This window comes from Juglans microcarpa x Juglans regia, chromosome 6D, assembly GCF_004785595.1.
Source record: "Juglans microcarpa x Juglans regia isolate MS1-56 chromosome 6D, Jm3101_v1.0, whole genome shotgun sequence".
NCBI lineage: Eukaryota > Viridiplantae > Streptophyta > Magnoliopsida > Fagales > Juglandaceae > Juglans > Juglans microcarpa x Juglans regia.
The window spans coordinates 34,660,892-34,686,910 of record NC_054604.1 but is presented as its reverse complement, the minus strand read 5'-3'; the positions used below and the strand labels follow the sequence as shown (position 1 = coordinate 34,686,910).

The 26,019-nt window shown below is 35.7% G+C and overlaps 4 protein-coding genes and 1 long non-coding RNA gene across 5 annotated transcripts; 2 read left to right on the top strand and 3 right to left on the bottom strand.

The window, feature by feature from the left end:
• Positions 1-5,310: 5,310 nt before the first annotated feature.
• Positions 5,311-5,904, bottom strand: LOC121235568 (RING-H2 finger protein ATL67-like). The gene has a single exon (XM_041131912.1). The coding sequence runs from the start codon at positions 5,902-5,904 to the stop codon at positions 5,311-5,313; it is 594 nt and encodes a 197-aa protein (XP_040987846.1).
• A 1,871-nt stretch (positions 5,905-7,775) lies between these two features.
• LOC121234084 (terminal nucleotidyltransferase 4B) lies at positions 7,776-14,873 on the top strand. Its single transcript, XM_041129901.1, is given in 14 exon segments — positions 7,776-8,260; positions 8,779-8,891; positions 9,009-9,065; positions 9,514-9,609; positions 9,795-9,865; positions 10,446-10,488; positions 10,691-10,771; positions 10,843-10,902; positions 11,984-12,034; positions 12,334-12,431; positions 12,532-12,580; positions 12,985-13,029; positions 14,035-14,448; positions 14,451-14,873. Coding segments are annotated over 14 exon segments (1,599 nt in total). The 5' UTR covers positions 7,776-7,908; the 3' UTR covers positions 14,520-14,873.
• A 1,132-nt stretch (positions 14,874-16,005) lies between these two features.
• On the top strand, positions 16,006-20,396 carry LOC121235254 (3-deoxy-manno-octulosonate cytidylyltransferase, mitochondrial-like). The gene is given in 9 exon segments (XM_041131583.1): positions 16,006-16,349; positions 17,059-17,104; positions 17,907-17,954; positions 17,957-17,992; positions 18,077-18,201; positions 18,462-18,601; positions 19,071-19,122; positions 19,247-19,357; positions 20,120-20,396. Coding segments are annotated over 9 exon segments (909 nt in total). The 5' UTR covers positions 16,006-16,091; the 3' UTR covers positions 20,213-20,396.
• Positions 20,397-21,199: 803 nt separating this feature from the next.
• Positions 21,200-22,056, bottom strand: LOC121235255 (dynein light chain, cytoplasmic-like). The gene is made up of 2 exons (XM_041131584.1): positions 21,612-22,056; positions 21,200-21,500 (listed from the first exon to the last, which is right to left on the bottom strand). Exons 1-2 carry the CDS (start codon positions 21,882-21,884, stop codon positions 21,336-21,338), a joined length of 438 nt encoding a protein of 145 aa, XP_040987518.1. The 5' UTR covers positions 21,885-22,056; the 3' UTR covers positions 21,200-21,335.
• Positions 22,057-25,081: 3,025 nt separating this feature from the next.
• Positions 25,082-26,017, bottom strand: LOC121268840. Its single transcript, XR_005941266.1, has 2 exons — positions 25,801-26,017; positions 25,082-25,225 (listed from the first exon to the last, which is right to left on the bottom strand). It is a non-coding gene; the product is annotated as an uncharacterized LOC121268840 (long non-coding RNA).
• Positions 26,018-26,019: the final 2 nt, after the last annotated feature.

Genomic DNA, 26,019 nt, shown 5'->3' with positions numbered 1-26,019 from the left:
TAAGCTGGATGCTGAGAGTGCAATGAATAGCCATTCTACATTTGCCCGGTTTCATGAATATTGATTTTAATAAGATACTTCAATTTGGAGAAAATAACGAAGACCTACGTCTCTGGACTGACCATTTGCTTGTCTGTGAGATTATAGCATATAGTTTCTTCTGTTCTCAAATTCTTTCTTATGAACATATGTCCTGAATGTGTTGCAAAATTGGTATTACTGTCCTTCTATTTGCTTTGTTGCACATTGGTAGTTTAGCTAAATTTTGGTTATTTGTTTCCTGAGCTTGCTCGGCCCCATGCTCTCCATTCTGGTAAGATACTTGAGTTTGGGTAGAAAATTGAAGGGCGACCATCTTTATTAGGCTTATTTTATGTTTTAGGCATTGAAAAAGTTTGTTGGTTAAATTTTGTTGGTGATGACAGATCATTGACTGAATGTTAGCTCGTGTTGAAGATATATGGATGTAGTCAGAAAGTTTATCGAACTAGGACTGATGCAACTAGCACGGTGTTTGAATAATTCTTGTCTTTCCTTTTCCAATTAAAAAAAAAAAAAAAAACTCATTTATTTACTCTCTTGTAACCAGTTGACTGTAAAATCACCATTTGTCCCAAAAGTTTAAACTAATGGGGATATTTAGATTTTTGTTATTTATTTTATATCTTAACACTCCCTCTCAATAGATGGCCCAACACGTGGAATATTTGATTAAATGGGGTGGAGTGTAGAGTCAGGGTTCAAACTGAGGATCTCTGCTCTGATATCATATGAAATCACCACATGTCCTAAAAGCTTAAATTGATGGGAAGAGGTAGATTTTTATTATTTATTTTATATTTTAATATTGACTTGTCTTGGCTTTGTTTTTGAATCGCACAGTTAGACAAACTTGGGGTATTGGATCTCACCATCTAAAGCTGCTTAATGCAAACATATATGATGGATTAACATATTGTATGATCTAATTTTCCTGTTTGAATAGATAGAGGCAAAGATCGCGAGCCTTTTTCCTTTGTAAGCTGTTTTCTCTTTTTTTTTTTTTCTGTTTCTGTTTTTTTTTTTTTTAAAAAAGAAAAATAGGACGGTACCCCTTCATTTTGTAAGTTTGCTCATTTTGTTTGAAAGTCTTAGATCACAACTTTATCCACAGTTCCCTAACTAATGGACTTGTCATGTGATATGCCCACATGATCTGATTACTATAATGAATCTAGAAGTTAAAGCAGCAGTATGAATTTGAAAGGTTTGAACTTACTTTTCTTAATAAGACCCTATAGAAAGCTTTTGCATGTTGCTGTTGGTTGGGGAGTCATAGAATCTCCCCAAGAAATTGGACGGTGTATGGATCTACACTGAAAAGCAACTATGGTACCTAATCAAGATAAACGCTGCTGTATATAAAAAGGCTTTGCAGGTTTCACATTTGATTACATGCTGTTATGGCACCCGGCTCATTGAGTTCCAGTTGCTTGTAAGAAGGTAAATTTCTTACTCTCGCAGCTGGTTTTCTGTTCAGTAATGCTGAGAATAGAATTTGGCTGCTAAAATGTCTTCCCAGTTTGGACAGTGTTACTTTGTGGAGGTCTTAGGTTCTATTAATGACACTAACTATTATGAAACCAATACCTTTCCGAAAGAATCGAATCTCTGAGAGTTTGCATGCTCTTGTATAAAGGAATTAACAGGTTTCAAGAGTATCAGACAGATAAAGTCATATCTCTGCTAGTAACCATGCCAGACTCTTGAGAACATAAAAGTACATCATTTTAAGTAGTTTCATACCAGTTATGCTGGCTGCTGCCATCCCAACACAACGTGAAATTGAGTAGGAATAGGGGATTCTATTTAGAATACAAAAATGTTGTTGCTTCCTGGATTTTGAACACCGGAGATTGCTGAACAGTCATTCTTGGGCTAATGCTTGCATCGGAGATTGTTCATTCGATTAGGTTGAACATGATTTCTTTTGGCTCGTTTGGTTTTGCCGATGGTTTCAACTCAATTCATCTCATCTAATTTTATCTTATCTTAACATTCAAACATAAATACTTTTTAATTTCAAATTTTCAAATTTTTCATCTAATCGTTACAAAATTTTCAAACTTTCAAACAAAATACAAAAAATAATTTAATTTTTTTAAATCCTAAAACAAAAGCTATATAAAAAAATTATATTATAATAATAGTATAATTTTATATTATTTTTATTCAATTTTTTCTCTCATTTCTCAAGATTTCATAAACCATCTTAACTTAAATTATGTCACGACTATTATGTTGTGAAAAACGATGACAATAAAGTAAATTCAAACACGAGAAAATAAGCAATCACACACGACACAGTATTTATGTGGTTCGACAAATTGCCTACATCCACAGGGGCTGCAGAGGATTTTTATTTCTTGAGGAATCACAATACAATGTGTAGAACGGTTACTGTTCACTCTGATACAGTACAAGTCAAATAAAATCATATATATATGTCATGCGACGGAAACTCTAAATTCAGCAGAATTAGTGATATTCGCTCGAGCGGCGTGTCGAGCCCGCATCGAGCGAACATGTTTCCCGCAATTGCTCGAGCCATGTGTCGAGCGGCTCCTCAAGCGAAACTCTTTGACTTCTCTCCGCTTGAGCTGTGTGTCGAGCGGTGTCGAGCGAAACTCTCTGACTTGCTTTTACTCGAGCGGTCTGTTAAGTTATCTTTGAGCGAAGCTCTCTGACTTGTATCCGCTCGAGCGGCTAGACGCTCCGCTCGAGCGGCGTGAACCAGATTCCAAATACTCAACATATTAGTCTATTAATAAATTATCTCACTGTTATTTATATATTTCTCATCTCATCTGTGTAACCGGCCTTAGTCTTATCAATTGAGCATACCCCATCATTGCAAAGCCCAACAAACTTAGCATTCGAGGCAAATGCCAGCAATATCTTGCCATTCAAATCTCAGTTGCAAAACCAAAATTCATTTAGGTCACAGTCACTCAATATATCTAATTAATTAAAATTAAGGAACGAATCAGCTTCATAATATTAATAAAGCCACAAATAAATTTTACAAAAACAAACCTATAAATTATATTCATAGTAATGTAATAACGCCTTCGAGAAAACAATGAAAAAAAAAAAAAGTCACAAGACTGGGAGATGCCGCAGTCCACAGATAGAAGATGCTGAGCTCGCCCGTGGCAGCGAAACCAACGATAAAGAAGATGCGGGGAGGGCTTTCCTCCCAACACCCAGTTCTTCATCCTCGTTATTACCCTGTTATATTCAAACCCAATCACATATCCTGTAACCTTCATGCTTCTCCCTCTTGTAGATCACTTCCTGCTCTTCGTGCTCTTGCAGTTCGAACCGTCACTCCCAAATCTTTCTCGAGTGATTTTCTCTGTAGCCCTTCGGAAGATATTATGCCCAGGAACCGAAGAGATTTGGATTGTCGCTACCTTGAACAAAAAAGTCTTGAAGGAAAACGAGGTCTTTCCGATGACTACTATGCCGTTTCCCAGCTCCGTTTCAATGAACTGGTCCGCGGCGGTCCCGAACTCGAGCGCCGGGTTGATGAGGGCGAGCCCGGAGTTGATCACGACTTTGTTGACGGAAGTGGCGTCGATGAGCTTGTCGACAGCAATTCTGAAGGCCGGAGTACAGGCCTTGAAGCCGACGATGACGATCTTCGTCCTGAAAACAAGCCTGAGCCCAGTTTTCACGACCTTCTTTCCTTGTGTAAGTGGTCAAAATCGCTTCAGCAGCCACATTGATGAAAACTCATCCTGACAAGTATGGTGCCATATAGATGGTTGATTATCCATGTCTATTGAGAACCAGGATTCAATTCTAAGAGTTAGAGCATGAAAATCCCAATAATTTTCGTTGTTAGCTACATCAGTGTCAACAAATAACTTTGGAAAGAGATTTTTTCTACATTGGTTCTCTCTGTTCTTAGTTTGTTTTGTTTTTTAAGGTGATCTGGTTGCAGTTTGTAGATATGCTGGTTACATGCTTAAATGCATATTACCCACACCCTTGTGAATCAATGCTACTGTCCATGCTAAGCATCTTTCTTAGCCACAGAATCCCAACACATGACTGGATACTTTTTCAAAAGAAAATGTTGCACTCTCAAGTTGAGTGCATTAATGATTGTTCCATATTGATGCAATCAGGCAGTAAGCGTCAATTAAAGGATTTTTCAAGGTTGGATATAATTGATTCTCATATTTCAAGGCCAGTTGCAAAACTTGCAGTCCATCTTAAGACACCCATCAGCTTCAGCATGGTTTTTACCCACAATATCTACACCGATGATATGTCACTTTGGTTTCTTGCTGGATCCAACGAATTTTGGTTTTGATTTCTCTAATTTCAGGGCCCTTCTCATACAGCAAATGACATTAAACCATGGAAGTTGGCATGTACGTTGGATGACTATAAATATGGATCCATGCTGTTCATGGGGAATGCTCCTTTGGATAAACGTGCGTAAAAATTTATTAATTTTGTTTATAACCTGGATGTAAAATTTTCAAAGCGTTACATTCTTCAATTACTAATGCTAATAAATTAGTATAAAGGATTTTAAAATTCTAATATTTATTAACATGACATTTCAAATAATTCTAAACTTCTTCGAATAAATTCATTGTTTTTTAATGCAAGACTAGATGACGTGGCTGAGCGAGAACATATGTTCTGTCAAATATTACATGATAATATATATATATATATATAATTAGTCGTAGATCCTAATTATGGCTATGTTTAATGGCAACTTTGCGAAAGAAAACTCTGCACCAAACATGCTCCATACAGGTCCAGCTGGTCTCAAAAAACCGGAGCACTGCTATATTTAGAAACAAATTATACAAAAATAATCTTTCAAACTGATGTGCTTTCGTCTGATCCGTTAGATTTACTTTACAATAAAAATAATTTTATAATTTAGCGAACCACACCAATTTATGAGATTATTTTTATGTAATACTTTTATGACTAAAGTATTTCCCGAAAACCTGAAAAGTTGCAAAAGTTGGCGTTGAGACCTGCTCAAGTGAAATCTGATTGTAAAGTTGATTCATCATGTGTATGAATCTTTAACGAGAATTACTCTAATTTCATTATATTTTGTTATATCTCCAAACCGCAAACTGTACAATCACCTTTTTCTTATCCATAGACTTGTCTATGGAAAGTCTATGGATATAAACAAACAAAAAGAAAAAAAATTTATAATCTTCTCGATCTTCCCCCTACAGATTTACATTCTTATGCTACGTACGTACATGACTAAAGAGTTTTGGATCATGCATCGATTAAATAGTTGCGACAGATGGGGCAACTCGGATTGAGCCTGAGCCAATTGTCAATACAAGCGGAGTGGAAGAGATGCTTGCACGCATGAAAAACCCGACATGACTCCCCATCTATGAATTCCTCCAAGCAGATGGCGCATTCAATTTCACTGTGACTTGATGTTATGTCCTGGCGTCTGTAATTTATAGCCGGAGGCAGTAAATCCAGGTTTCGTAGATTTTGCTGTTGTCCTCGGACCTCCTCCGACTCCACCCTACGTCTATCCAATACTTCCACCAAGAGTATTTGCAACAATGTAATGTTCCTGACTGGAGCTGGAGATTCTGCATCTTGCTGAGATGAAGCAGGATCGTTACTTGTGTCTCCTGCTTCATGATCATTCATGTCGTGGTTACGCGTACATGATGAGAGATAGCAAACCAACATGCTGAGCGTGGTCTGAATGAGGGCAATGACAAATGTGAATGTGAAGCATATAACCACAGCGAAGAAAAGCATCAGAAATACTTGATTAGTCGTATCGATGTTGGACGTAAGACTGGGAAAAGGAGGTGATCCTGTTAAAGCTTGAGGATCACCCATGGTATTATTCTCCCGGCGTTAATGTCCTCTTAAAAAACATAGGTTTTAAGGCTTGGGATTGTGCTATTTGAAGTTGTGGCTATATAAATGGATAAAACCCTCTAGAAAAATATCTGTTGGGAATCCAGACCTTCATCATCTGTTGCATGTTCAGGGGAAAAAACCCCCATCTGAAAATTGTCTTTAACAACAAACTGCAATTGCAAGGAGTGAAAGAAAGAAACTGCTGTAAATCCAGTCCGCATTTGCTGTGGAACCCAATTATAGAGGGTTTTTTTTTTTTTTCCCCATTTTGTAGGGGGAAGAAGGAAATAAAAAAATAAAAAAAAAACAAAGGACAAGAAGTATAGGCAAAGGACTTGTCAGGTTGGGCTGGGGGCTTCAGAGCAATTAATCTAGGCTTAAATTAGTGTCTTTTATTCAAGAGTGACTCAAATTTATATTTTTTTATTATTATAATTTTTTTAAATTTTTACGTAAAATATAATAAATAATAATAATATTAAAAAATAATATTTTAATAATATTTTATTCAACTTTTAACTTTCATTTAAAATTATCTCATATCGTTTTACTATCGAAACAGATCTTAATTATTTCCTCTAAAAAATTGACAATACATTATGCGTTTGAATAAAAAAATCTTGACACTTAATGCAGGACAGCATGATCAGATGCAGCATGCACTAATTTCTTGAATCTAACAACAAGATGGAACTCCGACACATGGGACAAGTCTGGCGCTCCATCAACCAACGTTGAATGCAGTTTGAATGGAACATATGGTTGCAAACTGGAGGAACATGACACCGCTGCCCATTCTCGAAATCTTCCAAACAGATGGCACAGTCCTTAACACAAGTACTTGATGCTGTTTTCTGGCTTCCATAACTTATTGCTGGTGGAAGTATCACCGGTGGTGCAGCTTGCTGATCATTTTGCCTTCTGTAATATTCCGTCTCCGAACTCTCTAGAAATCCATCCAGCTCATCCAGAAGCCTAAAATTAGATCGGAGTAAACCTTGAAGCAATGCAACTAGACGAAATGAATGTAGAATACTGTCCGAGTCTCCTCCTTCAAGATCATTGCCATCACGCCTTTCCCCTATCAATGGACACAGCAAAAAGAATCATGACAGAGATCTAGCATATAAATTATATGACGAAGGAAAATAACCAAATCATGCTGCTTTTGCCGTGACAAGTAATCCATGGATGGGTTAAGGCAACACAAACAAAAACATTGTAAACTGTAGATCGAAGGTCAAAATACCTGCGTGGAAAGCCATGGTTTAGTTTCGCTGCAAAAACAGGCTTGATCTTCCTGATCTTCTTTCTTTATGCTATCAGAACAGGGGTTTGTGTTTAATGTGGGAGAGAGAGTTGGGGTCTCCTGAACTTAAAAATAGGTTTCCAACACAAAATCCTAGTCTGATTAGGTTTCCTACTCCTATACAACTACGGTCTACCTATCCTAATAGACATCAAATATATATAGTTTTTTTTTTAAAACTGATAATTAAATAACTTGCTGATAATTTAATTACAGACTCTTTAATTTTCTCTAAAATTCAATTACCGTAATAAAATTGATTAATTAGAGTATTAGCACCGATTTCTATATATATATATATATTCCCTTAAACTTGTTTGTGTCAGCTTCTCTATCCTCTTTCTAATCTAATTTGAACTACAATGCCTTTATTAATTTAATTATATATGTTATTTTTTATAAATTAATATTAATTTAATTAGATATTATTTAAGAATATGAGGAAGAATGGATATTTTGGATTAAAAATAAATAAATAGCCACATAATTCTTTATTCTTTTTGAAAAATAAGGTAAAGACGCTAATTCCTGTAGGAGTTGTTTCCGTTCAATATTCTTTTACATGCCATTCGTCACGGAACAAAACCCTATCAAAACCCTTAAATAAATTGCAATCCCTTCCCCCAAAATCGTCTTCATTTGAAATCCAAACTCTTCCCAATTTTTTTCCAATGGAGGAGGATACTACCGAAACCCAAACCCAATCCTTTCTCTATGAAACTCTTAGCCCCCTATATCTGTCCACCGCCGATAAATCTCCTCCGTCCGATCACATCGAGTCCTATACCGTATTCCGTAACGAGATATCTCTCTCCACTCTCGATTCAGATTCCCATGAGACTACCGCACCCGATTTCTTCCACCTCGACGTCGGCGCCGCTAGCGAGGACTCCGAGCATATCTTTTCTACGCTGACGCCAGTGCCGAAAATGCCATCTCGCGAAGCCGGGACGCCGATGCTTGAGAGTAGTTGGTTCCGTGGGAACTATAGATTTAAAAGCCCCATGCTTCAGCTTCATAAAGGTATTGAACTTAGAAACCGTTCGGTTCAGCATTTTCATTTGTGGCAATTTTGTTCGGTTCAAGGTAGAGAAACAAGCTAGTATTTCATGTTTTATGTGCTTTTAGGAACTGGGTTTTCCGTAGTCTTGAACAATTTTTATTTTTTTTTTGTAAATATTTTCCTTCCAGTATCCACAGAATTTATACGGTTTCTTTAAGACAATAGCAATATGCTAATTTGGAGTGAAGAAATTTAGTTATTCGCTTTATTGACCAGTTCTGAATAGTTTTGTGACTTAATGTCTTTGCAAGGTACAAACATTAATGTTTCGTCAAAATGTGGGCTAGGTTTAACAGTAGATTTCATGGAAAGATATGCCATTTGAACTTTGAGTTTCGGTTGGGAATGTATGCTCCGATATGGGGGGTAAAAAGTGTATTCGGCCGGGATCTCTTAAGACCATTTAGAACTCCATTTGATTATGTTACGCAACTTATAAATGGCTCTGTAACTTGTTTGCTGATGGTGGATATGACAGAGATTGTGGATTTTTGCGATTTTCTATCTCCAACTCTAGAAGAGCAAGCTGCTCGTGATACAGCGGTAGAATGTGTCTTTGATGTTATTAAGCATATATGGCCCCACTCCAAGGTCTGTTTGTCTGTCATTGTTTATTAATTTATTTTTATAAGTACCCTCCCCCTACTTTTTCTATTAGAGAGAAGCCTGACAGGCAGCGAGGTTTTGTTGTTGACTGTTGCTTTCTAGGTAGAAGTTTTTGGATCATTCAAGACAGGGCTCTATCTTCCAACTAGTGATATTGATGTAAGTTATTATTCCACGTTATCTTATACAATTAAAAACAGGTATCTCCATAGAATTTTCCATGCTTATCTATGATATCCTGTGTTTTTTTGTACTCAACACAATTGAACTCAACAAAACCTAAATCCCATCTAATTTGGCATTGTATGTATTTTTACTCTGCAAATGTCTGATTTGGTTGCTTGTACATTAGACTTTAACTTAAATTACTAGCTTGTGTTTGGCAGCTCACAAGCTGAAAGTTCTTGCTTTTGCCGGAAAATGGGAACATTCTTACTGTTGTTGTTTTTAAAATAAATGACAAGCATTTATAAATGTTCTTATGCTGGCCTAGAAGCTGAGATGATCTATATTGTCATATATGGAACTGTAACTCGTAAATGGATAATGGATGTCTTGTACCTTGTCAACCAAATTTAAACATTTGCCTGACTTCTATCCATTATAGGTCGTGATTCTGGATTCCGGTCTTGGAAACCCGCAAAAAGGTTTGCTGGCTCTTTCAAGGGCACTTTCACAGAGGGGAATGGCAAAGAATATGCAGGTATACTTTTTTTTTATTTATGATTGAATTTGTCTAGCATGTTTGCTAGTTAGTTGGGTCTTTTGTATACTTCCCGTGTATTGGGGTAAGACCTTTTTTAATCTTAAATAAATTTATGTGACTTGTATAAAAAAAATTGTTTAGCATGAATTTCTTTTTATCTAAAATATCATAAAATTTCTCAGGTGATTGGGAAGGCTCGTGTGCCAATTGTCAAATTTGTTGAAAAGAAAAGTGGTGTTGCATTTGATATAAGGTTTACCTGTCTACCTTTGGCGCTTGAGTTGAATTTCCAAATTAGTTACACATGATAATTGCTTCATATTTGGGGTTGGCTGTTAAATTGGGTTTTATACTTGTTGGTTCTAAATTTTTCGTTTAAGTTTTATTTCAAGCATATTGTGTATTATTTTGAGTTTATAAGAAAAGATAGGAGGGCACTGTTTCCAAGCTTTTAAGATCCTCTTTGTTATGTTCTCTCCTGTGGAGGTTTGCTTCTAGGTAGTTGGCAATGGATTGGATTTATCCAACGTTTGAATCTTAAGCACCCAAAGCCTTTGTCATTTTGTAGACCAATGGTGAAACATGTATTGATTTTTTTTTTTAAAGCAAGAATAAAAATACTTATAAAATAAAGTAAGAATAAAAATGTCATGAGAGAGAGACAGAGAGATTGTGTTATGTTGATACTTTAATATTCGCATCGGGAACACTGGCTTTGTTTCGCATTGTATTCACACTAAGTTGACTAATTTTACTTGATTAGTCTAATCATTTACAACAATGATGATTTTAATTTTACCGGACTAATTTTACTTTTCTCTTTTGGCTTACAGTTTTGATGTGTCTAATGGACCCAAAGCAGCTGAGTTTATTAAGGTGGGTTGCGTAATATTCCATGTCTTTGGTCTTGACATCCATTTTTAATTGCAACTACTGATGCTACATGTATAATGATGACATTGTAAATTCCTTGATTGAAGAACACACTCCGTATGCTGCAGCTTAGCAAGCAATGTTTTGTGTGCTTGAGGCTATTTACATCTAATTTATGGTTCTATATGTGGTTTTGGTTTTTCAGGATGCAGTCTCGAAGTGGCCTCCATTAAGGCCGTTGTGTTTGATCTTGAAAGTATTTTTACAACAGAGGGAACTGAATGAGGTATGGGTTTCTAATACTTTCATGTAATTTTTCATTCCTGCCCACCTAATTGGTTGTTCTTAAATATGTAGGTATATTCTGGTGGAATAAGTTCTTATGCACTCCTTACCATGGTCATGGCAATGTTGCAGGTGAGTTATGCTTGCACCTGGATGACCTTGTACAGCTTTTGGATTGATTTGTAGGATGCAAAGACAATAAATGCACATATAGAGTTTTTATTAAGAACCCGTGCTATACCAATATAAGGATGGGCTTTTGAGACAAGTACTTCTAATGTATTACATTAGATACTTACCTAATTACTTATAAAAAAAAGATACTTACCTAACAAAAAAAATGTACTATGATGGATACTCATTACGTATATGGTGTTTTATCTTACAAAAGGCTTGGTATGAGACAACTATAATGAAAAGATTCTCATTAGTAAATCAGATTAATATCCCCCCCCCCCCCCTCCTGCTCATCTTTTGTTGTTCCGTGGTCATTCAGCAATGTTCTAAGATCATGTTTAAATGGAGCAAAATAAAATTGTTCCAAAATTCATTTTTCTTGATAGATTTTGATATTAGAACCCAATCATTATTCTCTTTTTTTCTGTGGAGTAATGTGTTGAAGATGTTATTGTAGACCATTTAGTAGTGAGTTAGCTGTTGAGATTAATTTACCAACTGCTTCGGTTGCTTGACTTATAAATTGATGCGGCATTTTGTATCATAATTACAACCAGTTTTCTGCTGAAAATATGAGTAGTGCAGACATTTATGCACATCGAATGTGATCTTGGTCGATCTTGGTCAATGCTAAGTTGCTCTGTCATTCCCTTATTGGCCATGCATGCCCACCAACCCCTCTCTGTTCGTCTCTCTTTTCCTGCCAGGGTGCAAAAATAAATAAATACAGGCATTGTTTTATAGAGATTGCTTTGTAATGCTATGCATCATACAATTTCATTAAATGTATTTTTTGTGTCTCATCTGTCTATCTTCTCCTATTAATTATAATGTTGGTGTCGACTATATAATGAAGTTCTTTTTTTTTTTTTTTGGTAGGTATATATAATGAAGTTCATTGCACAGAGGAAACGTTATAATTCCTATTTAACTCCCAGTATTTGCAAATCTTAAACACTTTTTTGTGTTTATTCTGTTTGTTTTTATTTTCCTAAATAATTATGTTGTATTGACTTATACACATTTCATGCCATAGAGTCTCCGTGAGTTCCAAGCACCTCCAGAACATAACTTGGGAGTTCTGCTGGTATGTATTTCTGGAGAACCTTTATTGTTTATATGCTTTAATTTTTTGAGGTCCTGTTCTTTTGTTGTATACTCGAGTAAACTCAGCATACCCTTTGTTCAAACTCATATTGGTATAAGAAGTATGTAGTTTAAGTCCGCTGATTATGGATTGCATTTTATACATCATGCTTGTTTTTTTCTAGATATTGGACGTTCATTTTAGCCATTTTTGGACATCGGAAAAAAGCAGGGTGGAGAAGGGAAAAACCTCATGCATTTTTTTTTTCCCCCTCATTAATGTTTTTCTTTGGAAAATAGGTACGCTTTTTTTATTTCTATGGATGCCAATTGAACACTACAGATGTTGGTGTATCTTGCAAAGGGGCTGGCACCTTTTTCTCAAAGAGAATGAAAGGGTAAAAAAAAGTTGTTCATGGTGATGGGATCTTTTCTATTTGTTCTCACCTTGTGGTGGAAATTGATTAAGTTGTACATCTTTTTGATCCCTTTTCTTAGGTTTACAACTAATGGACGGCCATTTCTCATCGCAATTGAGGACCCACAGGTTATCTTGCAGATTTTTTTTCTATATCAATAATGTAGGAGGGTTGTTTGGGAAATCAAAGGGCATAGCCAACAAATGGATGCTCAAGCCAGTGGCTGACTTGGTGGATGCCTTAATGCTTTTGTAAAATTCCTGAACAGGCCCCAGGAAAGACCGGGTTCACCTCCTAATTTGCATTTTTTTGGTCTTCATGGTAAAGGAGTTTGTTTGACTGGCAAATAATAATTTGAGACTGTCATTTTGCTTCTTCTCTAAAATGATGGTCTTGCATTACTGCACACCCTTGAAGAATACTGTGTTCAGGATCAGAACAAATATTAATGAAAATTTGGAGGTGGCCCTTGTCTTATAGTGTCCACATCTCTCATTTGTAGTTTAATTGACCGGATTTCCTGCTCCTGTAGGCACCTGAGAATGACATTGGGAAGAATTCCTTCAACTATATCCAGGTTTGTTCAATGGATTGATCACGTTTTTATTGGCTTAATCAATGAGCTATCCATGTTTTCTTGCTCCATCTGCTTCCAAAGATGAGTGGATGAAATTAAAAATTTGTTGGTTATTCTTTAAAAAAATGAATTGTTGGTTAAGGTATGTCTGCTTTGAATTGACATACATTTTCAGTGTAGGACTCTAGTACTCCTTCCACAAATAGTTTAGGCAATCTTAAGAGTAAATGATGAAGGAGATAAAAATACAACAAAGAACGAGGTCTTGCTGGATTTTATATTACTTAATTAACGCTAACCTGTAATCAGTCTCATTGTGGCGCATGAACCGTCAAAATCTCCAAAAATTGCAGCTTGGTGAGTTAATTGCATCACACCTTTTTTGCATGATGGCAGTTTTTATGTGGCTTATTTAGAAGGATTAATGATAAGCAGAATTTGCAATATTTTTGAAGAAGTGATAATATGTACGTGTTTATTGACCATGAATATTCGCATATTGCTATTTACAATAAACCCTGAAAGGTCAGAATAGACATGTTGGTTAACACCACCTTAAAAGCATTAGGACCAGAGTTTTTAAATGCATCTTCTAGGGAGACTGCCTTCTCATGGAGGCAGTCTTGTATTTCTTTTTTATTGACATCAGTCTGGTGGCTGAAAATTGGAATCATTTGGTGGGATGGCATCATTAGACCTTTGCAAATCTAAGCTTCACACTTACAAATTGGTGATGCACTTAGTACATCACCCAGAAGCCGTAAATGAGCAAGGGAAGGGGCAAGCAATTGGTTTTTTTTTTTTTTTTTTGTAGAACTCTTTTAGCAAAGCTCAACTCGCTGAGCGTAGTCCCTATATAACGAGAACCTGTCTACCCGTCTTGTAACTGACGGTTTATATTTCCTATTTTTATTTCTTCTAGGAACCAAATACACATTTTGTTGTTGGGGGGGGGGGGGGGGTGGGGGTTAATACAGATTCTGATTGAGAACTTCTCTCTTGCAGATTAGATCAGCTTTTGCAATGGCTTTCTCAACATTGACAAATCCTAAGGTAATCATGGGCCTAGGCCGCAACAGAAGCATTCTTGGTACCATAATTAGACCCGATCCTGTCTTGATGGAGCGCAAAGGAGGGTCTAACGGAGAGGTGACGTTTAACAGCCTGCTTCCTGGAGCTGGTGAGCCATTACAGCATCAGCATGGAGATCAGCAGGAGATTTTATGCAATTGGCAGTTAGAAGATGAAGATCTGCTGCCACGTGAAAACGATATGGCTGGAGAAAGTGCACAATCCTCGGGAAAGAAGAGAAAAGCTTCTTGGAAAAAGAAGTTTAATAAGAAGGTGAAACAGAATGCAGAGGTAGGGAAGGTCATGCAGGAAGAAAACGGCTCAAGGGAGAGACGCGCAGAACAAAGAATCGTTGGAGGCATAATCGTGATGCCAATGGTTTTGGCCGTCATACTGGTGGATCTTCACGGAGTAGATAGTGCCCTTTCACGCTTTTATCCTTGAAAGGTCATCCGGTGTCTGGTCCACTGCAAATGGATTCTCGAATCTCTACTGCCGTTGAGATGCTCTGTCATTCATGTATGATGATCTGTGATTTTCAGTTAGCTGACTTATGCAATGATTGTAGAGAACAGAATATCACTTGGGTAGAACCCAAAATGATGAAATTTAAGCCCTCGATCGAAGGATTAGAGTGATCCCATGGCTGTTATACAATTTTGAGCCTCCCCGGTTTCCTAAACAAACCATGGTCAATGCCAGCGGATGTAACTCGAAATGAGCAGTCACCAAGTGTAACAATAACATTTATTGTAATCTGCTCAGTTATGGCCTCTTTCTGCTTCATTTTTCTTTTTATGTTTGATTTGTTTTGTTATTAACTTGTGCAATGGAGAATATCTTTGAATAAAATCGTTATTGTTCTACTAGTGAGTGAATTGTATTAACTTTATTTATTAGGGAGCATCATGTCCCAAAGCCTTTATGGGTAGCTTGGATTTTTTAATTATGTAATGCTAATTACGAGATGCTGTCTCTGATTGAAAGTAGCAATGTTCAAAGTGGATTCTACTGGTAACCTTACGAGCTAAACACAACAGTTTGAAAGCATTCCAAGGAAAGTAGTATTATGAACAATCAATTTCATTATGCGCCATCAACAGTTATTCAAGCGCTATAGATACAAGTAAATAGTTTTTCCTTTTCCTGTGATTTATTTATTCTAGTCACCATGGTGAAGATGCCGACAAGTTGCGTTTGGATATTGAACTGAGTTGAATTGAGATGATAAAATATTATTAGAATATTATTTTTTAATATTATTATTATTTTAAAATTTGAAAATGTTGAATTTTTTATTATATTTTGTATTGAAATTTGAAAATATTATAATGATGAGTTGAGATGTATTTAGTTATCAAATGACAGATTTTATAAAAGTTCGTCTTTACATATATGTTATAAGAAAATGTATTTTACAGTTTAATATACCATAGCAACTAGCAAGCCAGTCAGTTTGCAAAACTTTTTCACAAGATCTATGTACATATTGAGCAATTTGGGCTAAAACCCAGTTAACCAACAACAGAAGATGCTATATATAGCCAACATCTCATCCGACCAGTGCTGTCCTCCACAAATTATTACGCTGTCCTCCACATATATTGATAAATTGTAAAAGAAAAAAAATATTTACAGTCGTATAATTAGTAATATTTAAATATAGTAAAATTTATTTTTAAAAAATAAGTAAATACAAGATTATATAAAAAAAATTTAAAATTTTTAATAATTACTATTTTTTTAAAAAATTATCCAGCGCTTATACATTTCGCAACTACTTTGATGTCAGATTCCCAAAAAAAAAAAAAAAAAAAAACTACTTTGATGTCTACCAACAGGCGTTACAAAGATCTATTGACATTGCTAATGGGGTGACTGCGTCCGTCCATTTTTTATCTACTTCACGTTTCACCCACATTATGACTTCTATTGGCTCATACGTTAATGTCACTTGAAGAAACTACGAGATCCAGGGAGAGATCAACAACATGAATCCTATGTCAGTTTGTTCATCATCATCCTCCTCCTCCTCTTCTTCTTCTTCTTCTTCTAACAACGCCAAGGCGTGGATCGTACATGGTATCGTCGCCGGAGTCTCAATTGCGGTGGCTCTCGGAGCTCGAGCCTTTCTGAGTAGATCCGGGAAATTCCGCAGCCGGGTCGTCGGAATCATACCCGCCCGTTTCGCCTCCTCAAGGTTCGAGGGCAAGCCTCTCGTTCACATCCTCGGAAAGCCCATGATTCAGGTACCCAATTGCTTCATTTCTCTAAGTCTAACTCTAAACGTCAATTCTTGGGTTTGATTTCTTAATGATTTATCTTCTGTATTGCGGATGAATATCTCTGGTGTCCACTTCTATAGTTTTAACTAGGGTAATCTTCTTTTTTTGGTGTTATCCGAATTGAGTTTGTAGATGAAATTTCCTGACAAAACTTTCTTTCAGAATTAGCAAGTATGACAAAAGTTTGAGATTTGTTTGGAAACGAAGTGTTTTCAATAAACTAAGATGAACTTGCAGCATTGGAAGTTGGTAAAGTGGTAAGGTACACTGGAGGAAATGCAGCGGCTACAAAATGTGTTTATATAGTAAATAAAGAGGTGACATCGAAGTATATCTTCTCTGGGTGTTTAGTTTTCAACTTAAACTTTCGGATGGACCGCCGTATTACAATTTGGAGGTGACAACTTATCGAAATAATCCTCTGGTTCTGTGCTTAGAAGCGAAAAACCACGCCAATGCTGCATAGAGAGATAAAGATGTTTTATTTATGACCACAAACCCCTAAAACATATTTCACTATATTTGCTTCATCCCCGTGTTATGACCAGAAAAATCCGAACATAGTTGCCGACTCTCCATTACCGAGTGAAAATGACATCTTTAGATTTTCTACTGTACAGAGGCGATCACGCACTAATATTTTAACCCTTTCTGTTGTGTTCCCTTTCTACAGAGAACATGGGAAAGGGCAAAACTGGCAACATTGCTGGACCATATTGGTATGTCTAATCACTAGAGTTCCCTGTAATTTGATATGACGTTATTGCTAAGATTCTAGACTTCATGGAGTCTGAACCGCATTCTGTAGGCCAAAACTAAAATGGCACTTTACTCTTATCTGCACTATATTTATCTTGCTTGTCACATCTTAATGTGATGAGCAAGATGTGTTGGCTTATTGGCTCTAGAACATGGTGATGTTTGCTACAAAGTTAATCTTCCTTTAATCATTACATCTATTCCATCTTGCATATCTCGTGACATAGCATTGGCATTGTATTTTGCCTACCTGCAGATGATATCAGTTCCATATTGTTCCATCATGATTGAATTTCAATCTTCCTGTAAGTAGGGATCTGAACTGGATCAATATGGGATAAACTGATTTATGCCATTTCCTGTCTCTTGTTGATGTGTTCAAATTTACCCATTGGGTTTCGGTTGTGGAAATGGAGCAATGTTGCTTTGATCAAACAAGTTCTGTTACCTTTCTTTCTGGCCTATGGCCACTTAACAGAGAATCTTTCCATAGCAACATTGAGCAATTTTTTTGAATGTTTGGAAACCATGGGAAATCACTATGGTCTATAACAACTTCTGTTTGGAATCACAACAACATGGTATTAGATTTGGTAAACCAGTATGTCAAAATCTTTTCATTTGAAAATGCATTGAACATTTACTTCACAGAAAGGATTACGTAATTATTATTATTATTATTTTTTGCTTATTTTGACACCCCCTGCCCTCACATTCTGTTGCTCGATTTTCTAAAGTCTCAATCGTGGATTATTGATCTAGTTGTGGCAACGGATGATGACAAGATTGCAGAATGCTGTCGAGGATTTGGGGCGATGTCATAATGACATCAGAATCGTGTCGAAATGGTAGGCACCTTGGTTTTTACTTTCTTGCTAAATTCATATCATTAATTGATTTTTAATAGTCTATATTTTCTGTCAAACTTATAGGTACTGAGCGTTGCAATGAAGCTCTTCAAAAGCTTGAAAAGAAGTATGATATTGTTGTCAATATTCAGGGGGACGAGCCTCTTATTGAACCTGAGATAATAGATGGCATTGTTAAAGCTCTGCAGGCAAATTTGTTTCCCTTTCAGCTTATGGCTTATTAGTTCCTATTCTCACGAGCAAAGAATTCATGTCAGCCTTTCAAAACTTCAATTTTTTTCTAAAATTTTTCATTTGAACATTGCGTCCAAACTAAATGATGGCTGATTACACTTTGAATAGCTGTTATGTCATGGTGAAATAAAACTTTTTCTCTATGTAATTCTGATTTTTTTTGTTATTTAGTTTATTTGTTTGATCTCTTGCTGGACTTGACTATGTGCTGCAGGCAGCCCCAGATGCAGTGTTTAGCACTGCAGTTACATCTTTAAAAGCTGAAGATGCATTTGATCCAAATCGTGTGAAATGTGTGGTGGATAATCAAGGGTATGCCATTTATTTCTCAAGGGGACTGATTCCATATAACAAGTGAGTTTACTTTATGTATATTTACCCTTTTGCATTCCTCTCTCTTTCGCATTCGTTTACATATGGCTGAAACATGCTTTTCGTCCTTGAAGTATTGCCGTTTGATTTTCCTTGAAATTTGAAACCCTTCAATACCATCCTTAATTCTTTTTTTTTTTTTGTTCATCAACTGTGAATTAAATTGTGAATGGCTGATGAAATGATATGGCAAGGTTATAATTTACCATGGCATGGATCATGATGGAGGGAAGGATATTTGGAGATGAAGTTGAAACTTTTATTTTTGAGGGACAAAAGTGAACATTGACCAAATTTCTAGGTCCATATGTGTATTTTAATTTTTACATATTCATTTTTATTAAATTTTAAGCATTCTGAAAACTGTTAAATGTGCGTTTACAATTTTACATGCTATTGAGTGCGTGGTAGTACTTGATGAATGTGCAATGTACATGCCTAATTGGTACAGGTCAGGAAAGGTCAATCTGCACTTTCCATATATGCTTCATCTTGGAATTCAGGTATCAAACTGACATTTTTATTTTACAACAGAGTTACTAGTAGTAGCAAGTTTTTATAATTATAGGGTGCTACCTACATTATTTTTCATGAGTTGTTATTCCTTTGTTCTTTATTTCCGGCCAGAGCTATGATTCGAAGTTTTTAAAGATGTATCCAGAGCTTCAACCAACCCCACTGCAACTAGAAGAGGATCTGGAACAGCTGAAAGTCCTGGAAAATGGGTATAAGATGAAGGTATTGAAACATTTTGATAGTTATTTCAATGTTGGGGATTATTCTAGAGATGATATTATTTCATTCTCTTCTTAATTGCAATTATTTGGAAAATAATGTATATATTTTTAAAAGAAATTAAAGTCAGGTTTTCAACCTGGTTTTCTTTCCTACATTTAAAAAAGCTGGGGATACTTACGCTTATTTCATTTAAATTTGAGAATGCATTAAATTGGTGTGGAGATTTTGAAAGGAAGCTGCCATTGTGTAGTACCATTTACATCCCTTTTGTGGTTGAGAAATGATAGTTGCAATCGTGAGTGTACAAGCGCCGCGCAATTACTTTGAAAAAAGTGAATAAATACGGGATCCATATGAAAAGAAAATTAATTTTTTAATAGTGGACCTTACTCTTTTTCAAAGCGACTGCACAGTACTTGTGCACTCCACAACTGTATATAGCATTACTTTGTGGCCTGTGGGTGCACTCTTTTGTGGAAGACTATATGTGATAATAACAATTAGGCTAGCTTTAGCTCAGTATCTATATTACAATGAACTAATTTTAATTTTAATGGAACACTCCAAACAGCCAATGATGAACTAGCTTTTCTTTAGTAAAATGCACTAGCCTTTCTGTATGGCCATATTTTCCATTTTCTAAATTATCTGGCTTGGGAGAAGGGTCTTTTCAATTACTGCATAACAAGAGGGTGACCACTGAGATTCTTGCTATTTTCCTGCTGAAATATCGTTATCTCAAAAAATTCACTGTTTTTGCAGGTGATAAAAGTAGACCATGAAGCTCATGGCATTGACACTCCTGAAGATGTTGAAAAGATAGAATCTTACATGCGCGAGAGGAACTTGTCTTAGTTCGGAGCAACAACATCTCCTGATACAAAGGGATTCGTTTCTGCATCTGATTCATTTGATTCATGCTGCACTGAATAAGCTGCTTGGTTTAGAAGGGAGGGAATCATTATTGTACAGTTATATGGCTTTCAAATCATTCATTGGAGGTTTATGTGAATTGAATATCTGCCCTTTTCTTCTTCCCTGTGATCGGGTTGGGTGAATTGACATGCAAAATCTCGCTCCTTTACATGTTTGTTTATGTCAAGTGTTTATTTTCTTTTACATGCTTGTAATGAATTGACATGCACAATCTCGCTCCTTATTTAAGTATTAGATGTCTGTCTAATAATACATGCGTTTTTTTGTTTTGGTTATTTAGAATATGACAACAGCATTTTGTTCATTAAATTCGATGAGAGCCGCATCCGAGGTCCGTGACTCAAAATACCAACTCCCAGAAAGATGGCGTGAGGCAAAAGGGACGAGACAGTTGAAAAGAGCAGACTGAGCAGTCGAGCAGCAAATGCAATTGACCACAAAAACACCAAGTGAAACCATAGATAAAATCTCAGGAAAATGAAACGCAAAAGACAAAAGCCTCTATAGGCCTAAGGCCATTATCGGTACTCTGAATTCTCGAGGTTCATGTTTCATTGCGTGTACTTATGGAACATACAGATTATAATAATTCCGGTTTAGCAGCATATCATAACACGTTTTGTGATTTTGTCGTACCAAATAGACAAGACAGAAAGAGACCAGGCTTTTCAAATGCCATTCTGTATAGCTCGCAGTATGCTCACAAGTCACCAACAGAAGGTAAGAAGGTGCAGGGAAAAAAGAAGAGAGAGACGAGGTGAGCATGAGAATTAGAATGATTATTTACGTGAATTCAGTGATAATTCTGTAGATACCATTATATCGATGTAAACCGTGATTTTTCTCTTCCACCTTAGTTGTTTCCTTAAACCATGCTGATACAGGGGTAATGGCATTTCCAAGCAGTAATTCAATTCACGATAACACTTTCTTTCAAGACAACCAAGAAAAAAATTATCGAATTTGATAGATAATTTAGCAGAGAGTACATCAATTGGGCAGCTCTAATTTTCCTGTGTGGGAATTGGGAATTTTCTAATTTTTAGGCACCTGGTTCGGCAACCAACTGAACCTCCGTCTTGAAAAGCAGAACCGAAAGTGAGTCAATGGAGAAGTAGACGAAGCCACCCCGTGAGTGAGTCACGAACGACCCAAAACTCGTCCCCACCACACAGTGCCAGGCCGGTCCGTACAGTGAGTCAAACTCCTACAGCAAAAAAAAAAAAAAAAAAACCAACGTACAGCCTTGTTAGTTGTTACAGAGAAAGAACAACAGAAAACAAACAAAAACAGAGAGAAAATATATAGTACTGTTTACCTTTTTGAGAGCCCGAGCTAGGTGGGTGGGATTAGGACGGGAAACGGGGGCGGAGGAGTCAAGTTGTAATCTGGCGCAGCGCAGGGCTCGGTCTTGCATGTGGGCGGGCATGTCTGATGGTCTCAACCGCACGTCGAGACTTATTGCAGTGGCAGCTAATTCCACTTCCTCCGCCGGAGATCTTTCATGGGTTGGCACTAGACTTAACCGAGAAAGCTGCTGCATCTGCATGACCTGCTTCCCTTTGAATTTCTGTATTACTGGGCTCTCCATGAGAGAGAGAGAGAGAGAGAAGGGGGGGGGGGGTATCAAAGAGAATAGACTCGCTTCATAAAAAGACTAATCAGAGCTCTTTGACTAAACTCTAGCACAGTAGAGAGAGAGAGAGCGAGGGTGGTTGAGGTTTGAACTTTGACCGGCCATTTAAGAGGAGAATGTGAGAATTCTAGTAGCATGCAGGAGGTCCAAGACGTCCAAACAAAAAATAAATTTCCAACTGACGCGTTTTGATATGAGGCATGTTTTGCTGTTCCAATGAGGATCCGATCATAATTATGATATGGGCCAACTGAGATTATACAGTGGAGAGTACTTTTTACATGAATCGGAGGAGTGTGGTAGTAGCAATCCTTATAGCTGAGTTTGGGGTACGTTTTCTGACACGAGGAAAGCATGGAAACGGTTATACATGACAACAAGAGAAAATATTTAGGTTTCGTTTGTATCATCAATTTATTTTAATTCATTTCAATTCATCATTATAATTTTTTTAAAATTTTAATATAAAATATAATAAACAATTCAATTTTTTTAAATCTCAAAATAATAATAATATTAAAAAATAATATTTTAATAATATTTTATCATCTCAACTCACTTCAACATCTAAACACAACCTTACTGTTGGCTGCAACTGCATCACACTTAACGTTTTGGGTTAAAAAAAAAAAAAAAAAAGAGAGATGTCATGTAAGGTTTGTGGAGAGTGCAAACTGATCTATAGTCGGCTTGATATGACAATAATGAAATTGACAAAGCTGTAATCTTGGACCTAACGCTGGAATGTAGTTATTGTTGTTTGTTTCGTGGGAAAAATTACAAGGTGTTATTGGTGGTCAAGTATTTCAAGAAATAAAATTGGTAGCTTTGAGGCTATGAAAACAAGAATAAAGATTTTTAGTTGTAATCCTGAAATAGATCAATAGTTGGAGGTGGATGCAGTAATCGAGTTACACATTTTATTTGTAATGAAAGCATTAAAAACAATAGTTTTTTTTTTTTCCATCGGAATGCAAGGCAATTAGCATATTATAAAGAGGAATGTTAGATGGATATGTAAATTTCGTATATTTTACTTTTTTTTAAATTGAGTTTTTCTTTAAAAAAATTATTTTTTATGTAAATCTCATATTTATTAATATTTTTTAAGATAAGTATGTGGAACTTGCACAGATTAAAACTATAAATATCACATGGAAATGCAAACCAATTAGCATATTCTGATAAGTAATGTTATATACCGTCTAGAATATGCAAGTTTTGCATATTTTATTTCTAAAAAAGTTGAATTTATCATTACAAAAATTATTTTTTTATATGAATTTTAGATCTATTAATATTTTTTTAAAGTAAGTATGCGAACTTTCACAATTTATTAGTATACTCAATTATCAAATCATTCATAGGTAGAATTTAATAATATTTTTTATAATTTTCTTCTAGTGTTTGAAAGTGTGAATAAATAATGGCACGTGTTTATCCTAGTACCAAATGGTAACAATTAACATTATGAAACTATTTTTTTTTTTTTTTTTTGGCGCGCCATTTGATTCAATTAAAGAGATTGGTCTTTCATGTTCTTCAAAAGCAGATAGGAAATTATATGTTTTTGAAATTTCATTTTATACATTAAAATAATTTATTATTTTAAAATAGTAAAAGAAAGATTATTTTGAATTAGAAAATACTTTAGATATAAAGATATATTACACAAAAGTAAATCTATAAATTGATGTGGTACGTTAGATTATAGAATTATTTTTATTATAAAATAGATATAACGAATGTTATAAAATTATATTAATTTATAAATTTTTTTTTATGTAAATTTTTTTTTTTTGTGTATATACCGATTTATTTTGAATTAGAAAACTCAGATTCTAGAAAAAATATATTTTGAAAGTTGAGTTGGCATTAATTTTAGGCTTGATCCCTCTTATCATTTGCCAGGCAAAGTCCTTAATGCTCCTGCCGTCCTGCGTCCAAACGGCATTATACTATCAAAAATGCTACTCACAACCGCGTAGGGGAACCCTCGCGGAATCGGGTCCGACGTGGCAATTAATGGAACGGCGTCGTTGCTCAGCGGCTTTTGAAAACGGTGACTATTTTCAAATTAGATGCGCTAAACGGCTTCGTTTAGCTCACAGACCTCGAATACAGAAGGGGTCACTTCACCTTCTTTCCCATTTCGTCCATCCCCACGAGACCCAACCCTTCACTCTGTCTTCTTCTTCCTCTTCTCCGTGAAGCCCCATCGTGGAGGCCACGAAGCCCTATACTCCTCCACGAACTGGCCGCCCCACGAAGCCACCGCATACAAAGTCTTCGCCTTCTCCACAGTCATTCTTCGTGGTCTCCTTCGAGCCCACAAACCCTTAGAAGGCCACGAACCAGCGAAGTCACTGTCTTCCAAGTCTCCTTCTATGAAATCTTCTTCACGAAGACACAGAGCCACATCCCCTTTGTCTTCTCTGTCTTCTTTTTCGTCTTCTCCACGAACTCTCCTTCCCAGAAACCCAAATCTGAAATCCCCTTCCCCCGAAACCCTAACCCTAAATTTGTTTGGTTATCAAGCCCCGAAACTCTAACCCTAACCTTAACTCTAACCCTAACCCTAACCCTAACCTTAACCCTAACCCTAACCCTAACCCTAACCCTAACCCTAACCCTAACCCTAACCCCAACAAAATTTGTTCTAATCATCGATCAGGCCGAGTTTCAAAGTATCCTCACTACAAAAATGTCGTTAGTTTTCTCCTTTTTTTGTGCTTTGCTTTTACTTTCCAAATGTTTGGAAGTCAATAATTATTTATCATACATTGTACATTTAGAACTGCAATACATTGCCTATGATGTATAATTCTTGCATTAACTATTTAGTCATGTAATTATTCAAATCACATACCGTATCATCTTGTTAAGTTACCAATTTATAAATTCGACATGTATGACAATAGTAGAATCATATGGAATGCATAAAATAATATTTGAGCAGGGTATTTCAACAAATTTTATTTTATTAAGCTGTTTATGTAAAATGTTAGTGGGATGTTTTACTCTTGTCATAAAACTCTTGTGTATTAAACTGTTACTGTTAGTCGTGTATTTACTCTTGTGTATTTAGTACTCTTGTGTATTAAACTGTTACTCTTGTGTATTTAATACTCTTGTGGATGAAACTGTTACTATTACTCTTGTGTATGAAACTGTTACTATTACTCTTGTGTATTTAGTACTCTTGTGTATTAAACTGTTACTCTTGTATATTTAATACTCTTGTGTATGAAACTGTTACTATTACTCTTGTGTATTTAGTACTCTTGTGTATTAAACTGTTACTCTTGTGTATTTAATACTCTTGTGCATGAAACTGTTACTATTACTCTTGTGTATTTAGTACTCTTGTGTATTAAACTGTTACTCTTGTGTATTTAATACTCTTGTGGATGAAATTGTTACTATTACTCTTGTTTATTTAGTACTCTTGTGTATTAAACTGTTACTCTTGTGTGTTTAATACTCTTGTGTATGAAACTGTTACTATTACTCTTGTGTATTTAGTACTCTTGTGTATTAAACTGTTACTCTTGTGTATTTAATACTCTTGTGGATGAAACTGTTACTATTACTCTTGTGTATTAAACTGTTACTCTTGTGTATGAAACTGTTACTATTACTCTTGTGTATTTAGTACTCTTGTGTATTAAACTGTTACTCTTGTGTATTTAATACTCTTGTGGATGAAACTGTTACTATTACTCTTGTGTATTAAACTGTTACTCTTGTGTATTTAATACTCTTGTGTATAAAATTGTTACTATTACTCTTGTGTATTAAATTGTTGTTGTTACTCTTGTGTATTAAATTGTTGTTGTTACTCTTGTGTATTTACTCTTGCGTATTAAACTGTTACTGTTAGTCGTGTATTTACTCTTGTGTATTTAGTACTCTTGTGTATTAAACTGTTACTCTTGTATATTTAATACTCTTGTGTATGAAACTGTTACTATTACTCTTGTGTATTTAGTACTCTTGTGTATTAAATTGTTACTGTTACTCATGTATATTTGTATTTAAAAGGGTGTATGTACTGTTATTAATATACATTATTATTATTATTATTATT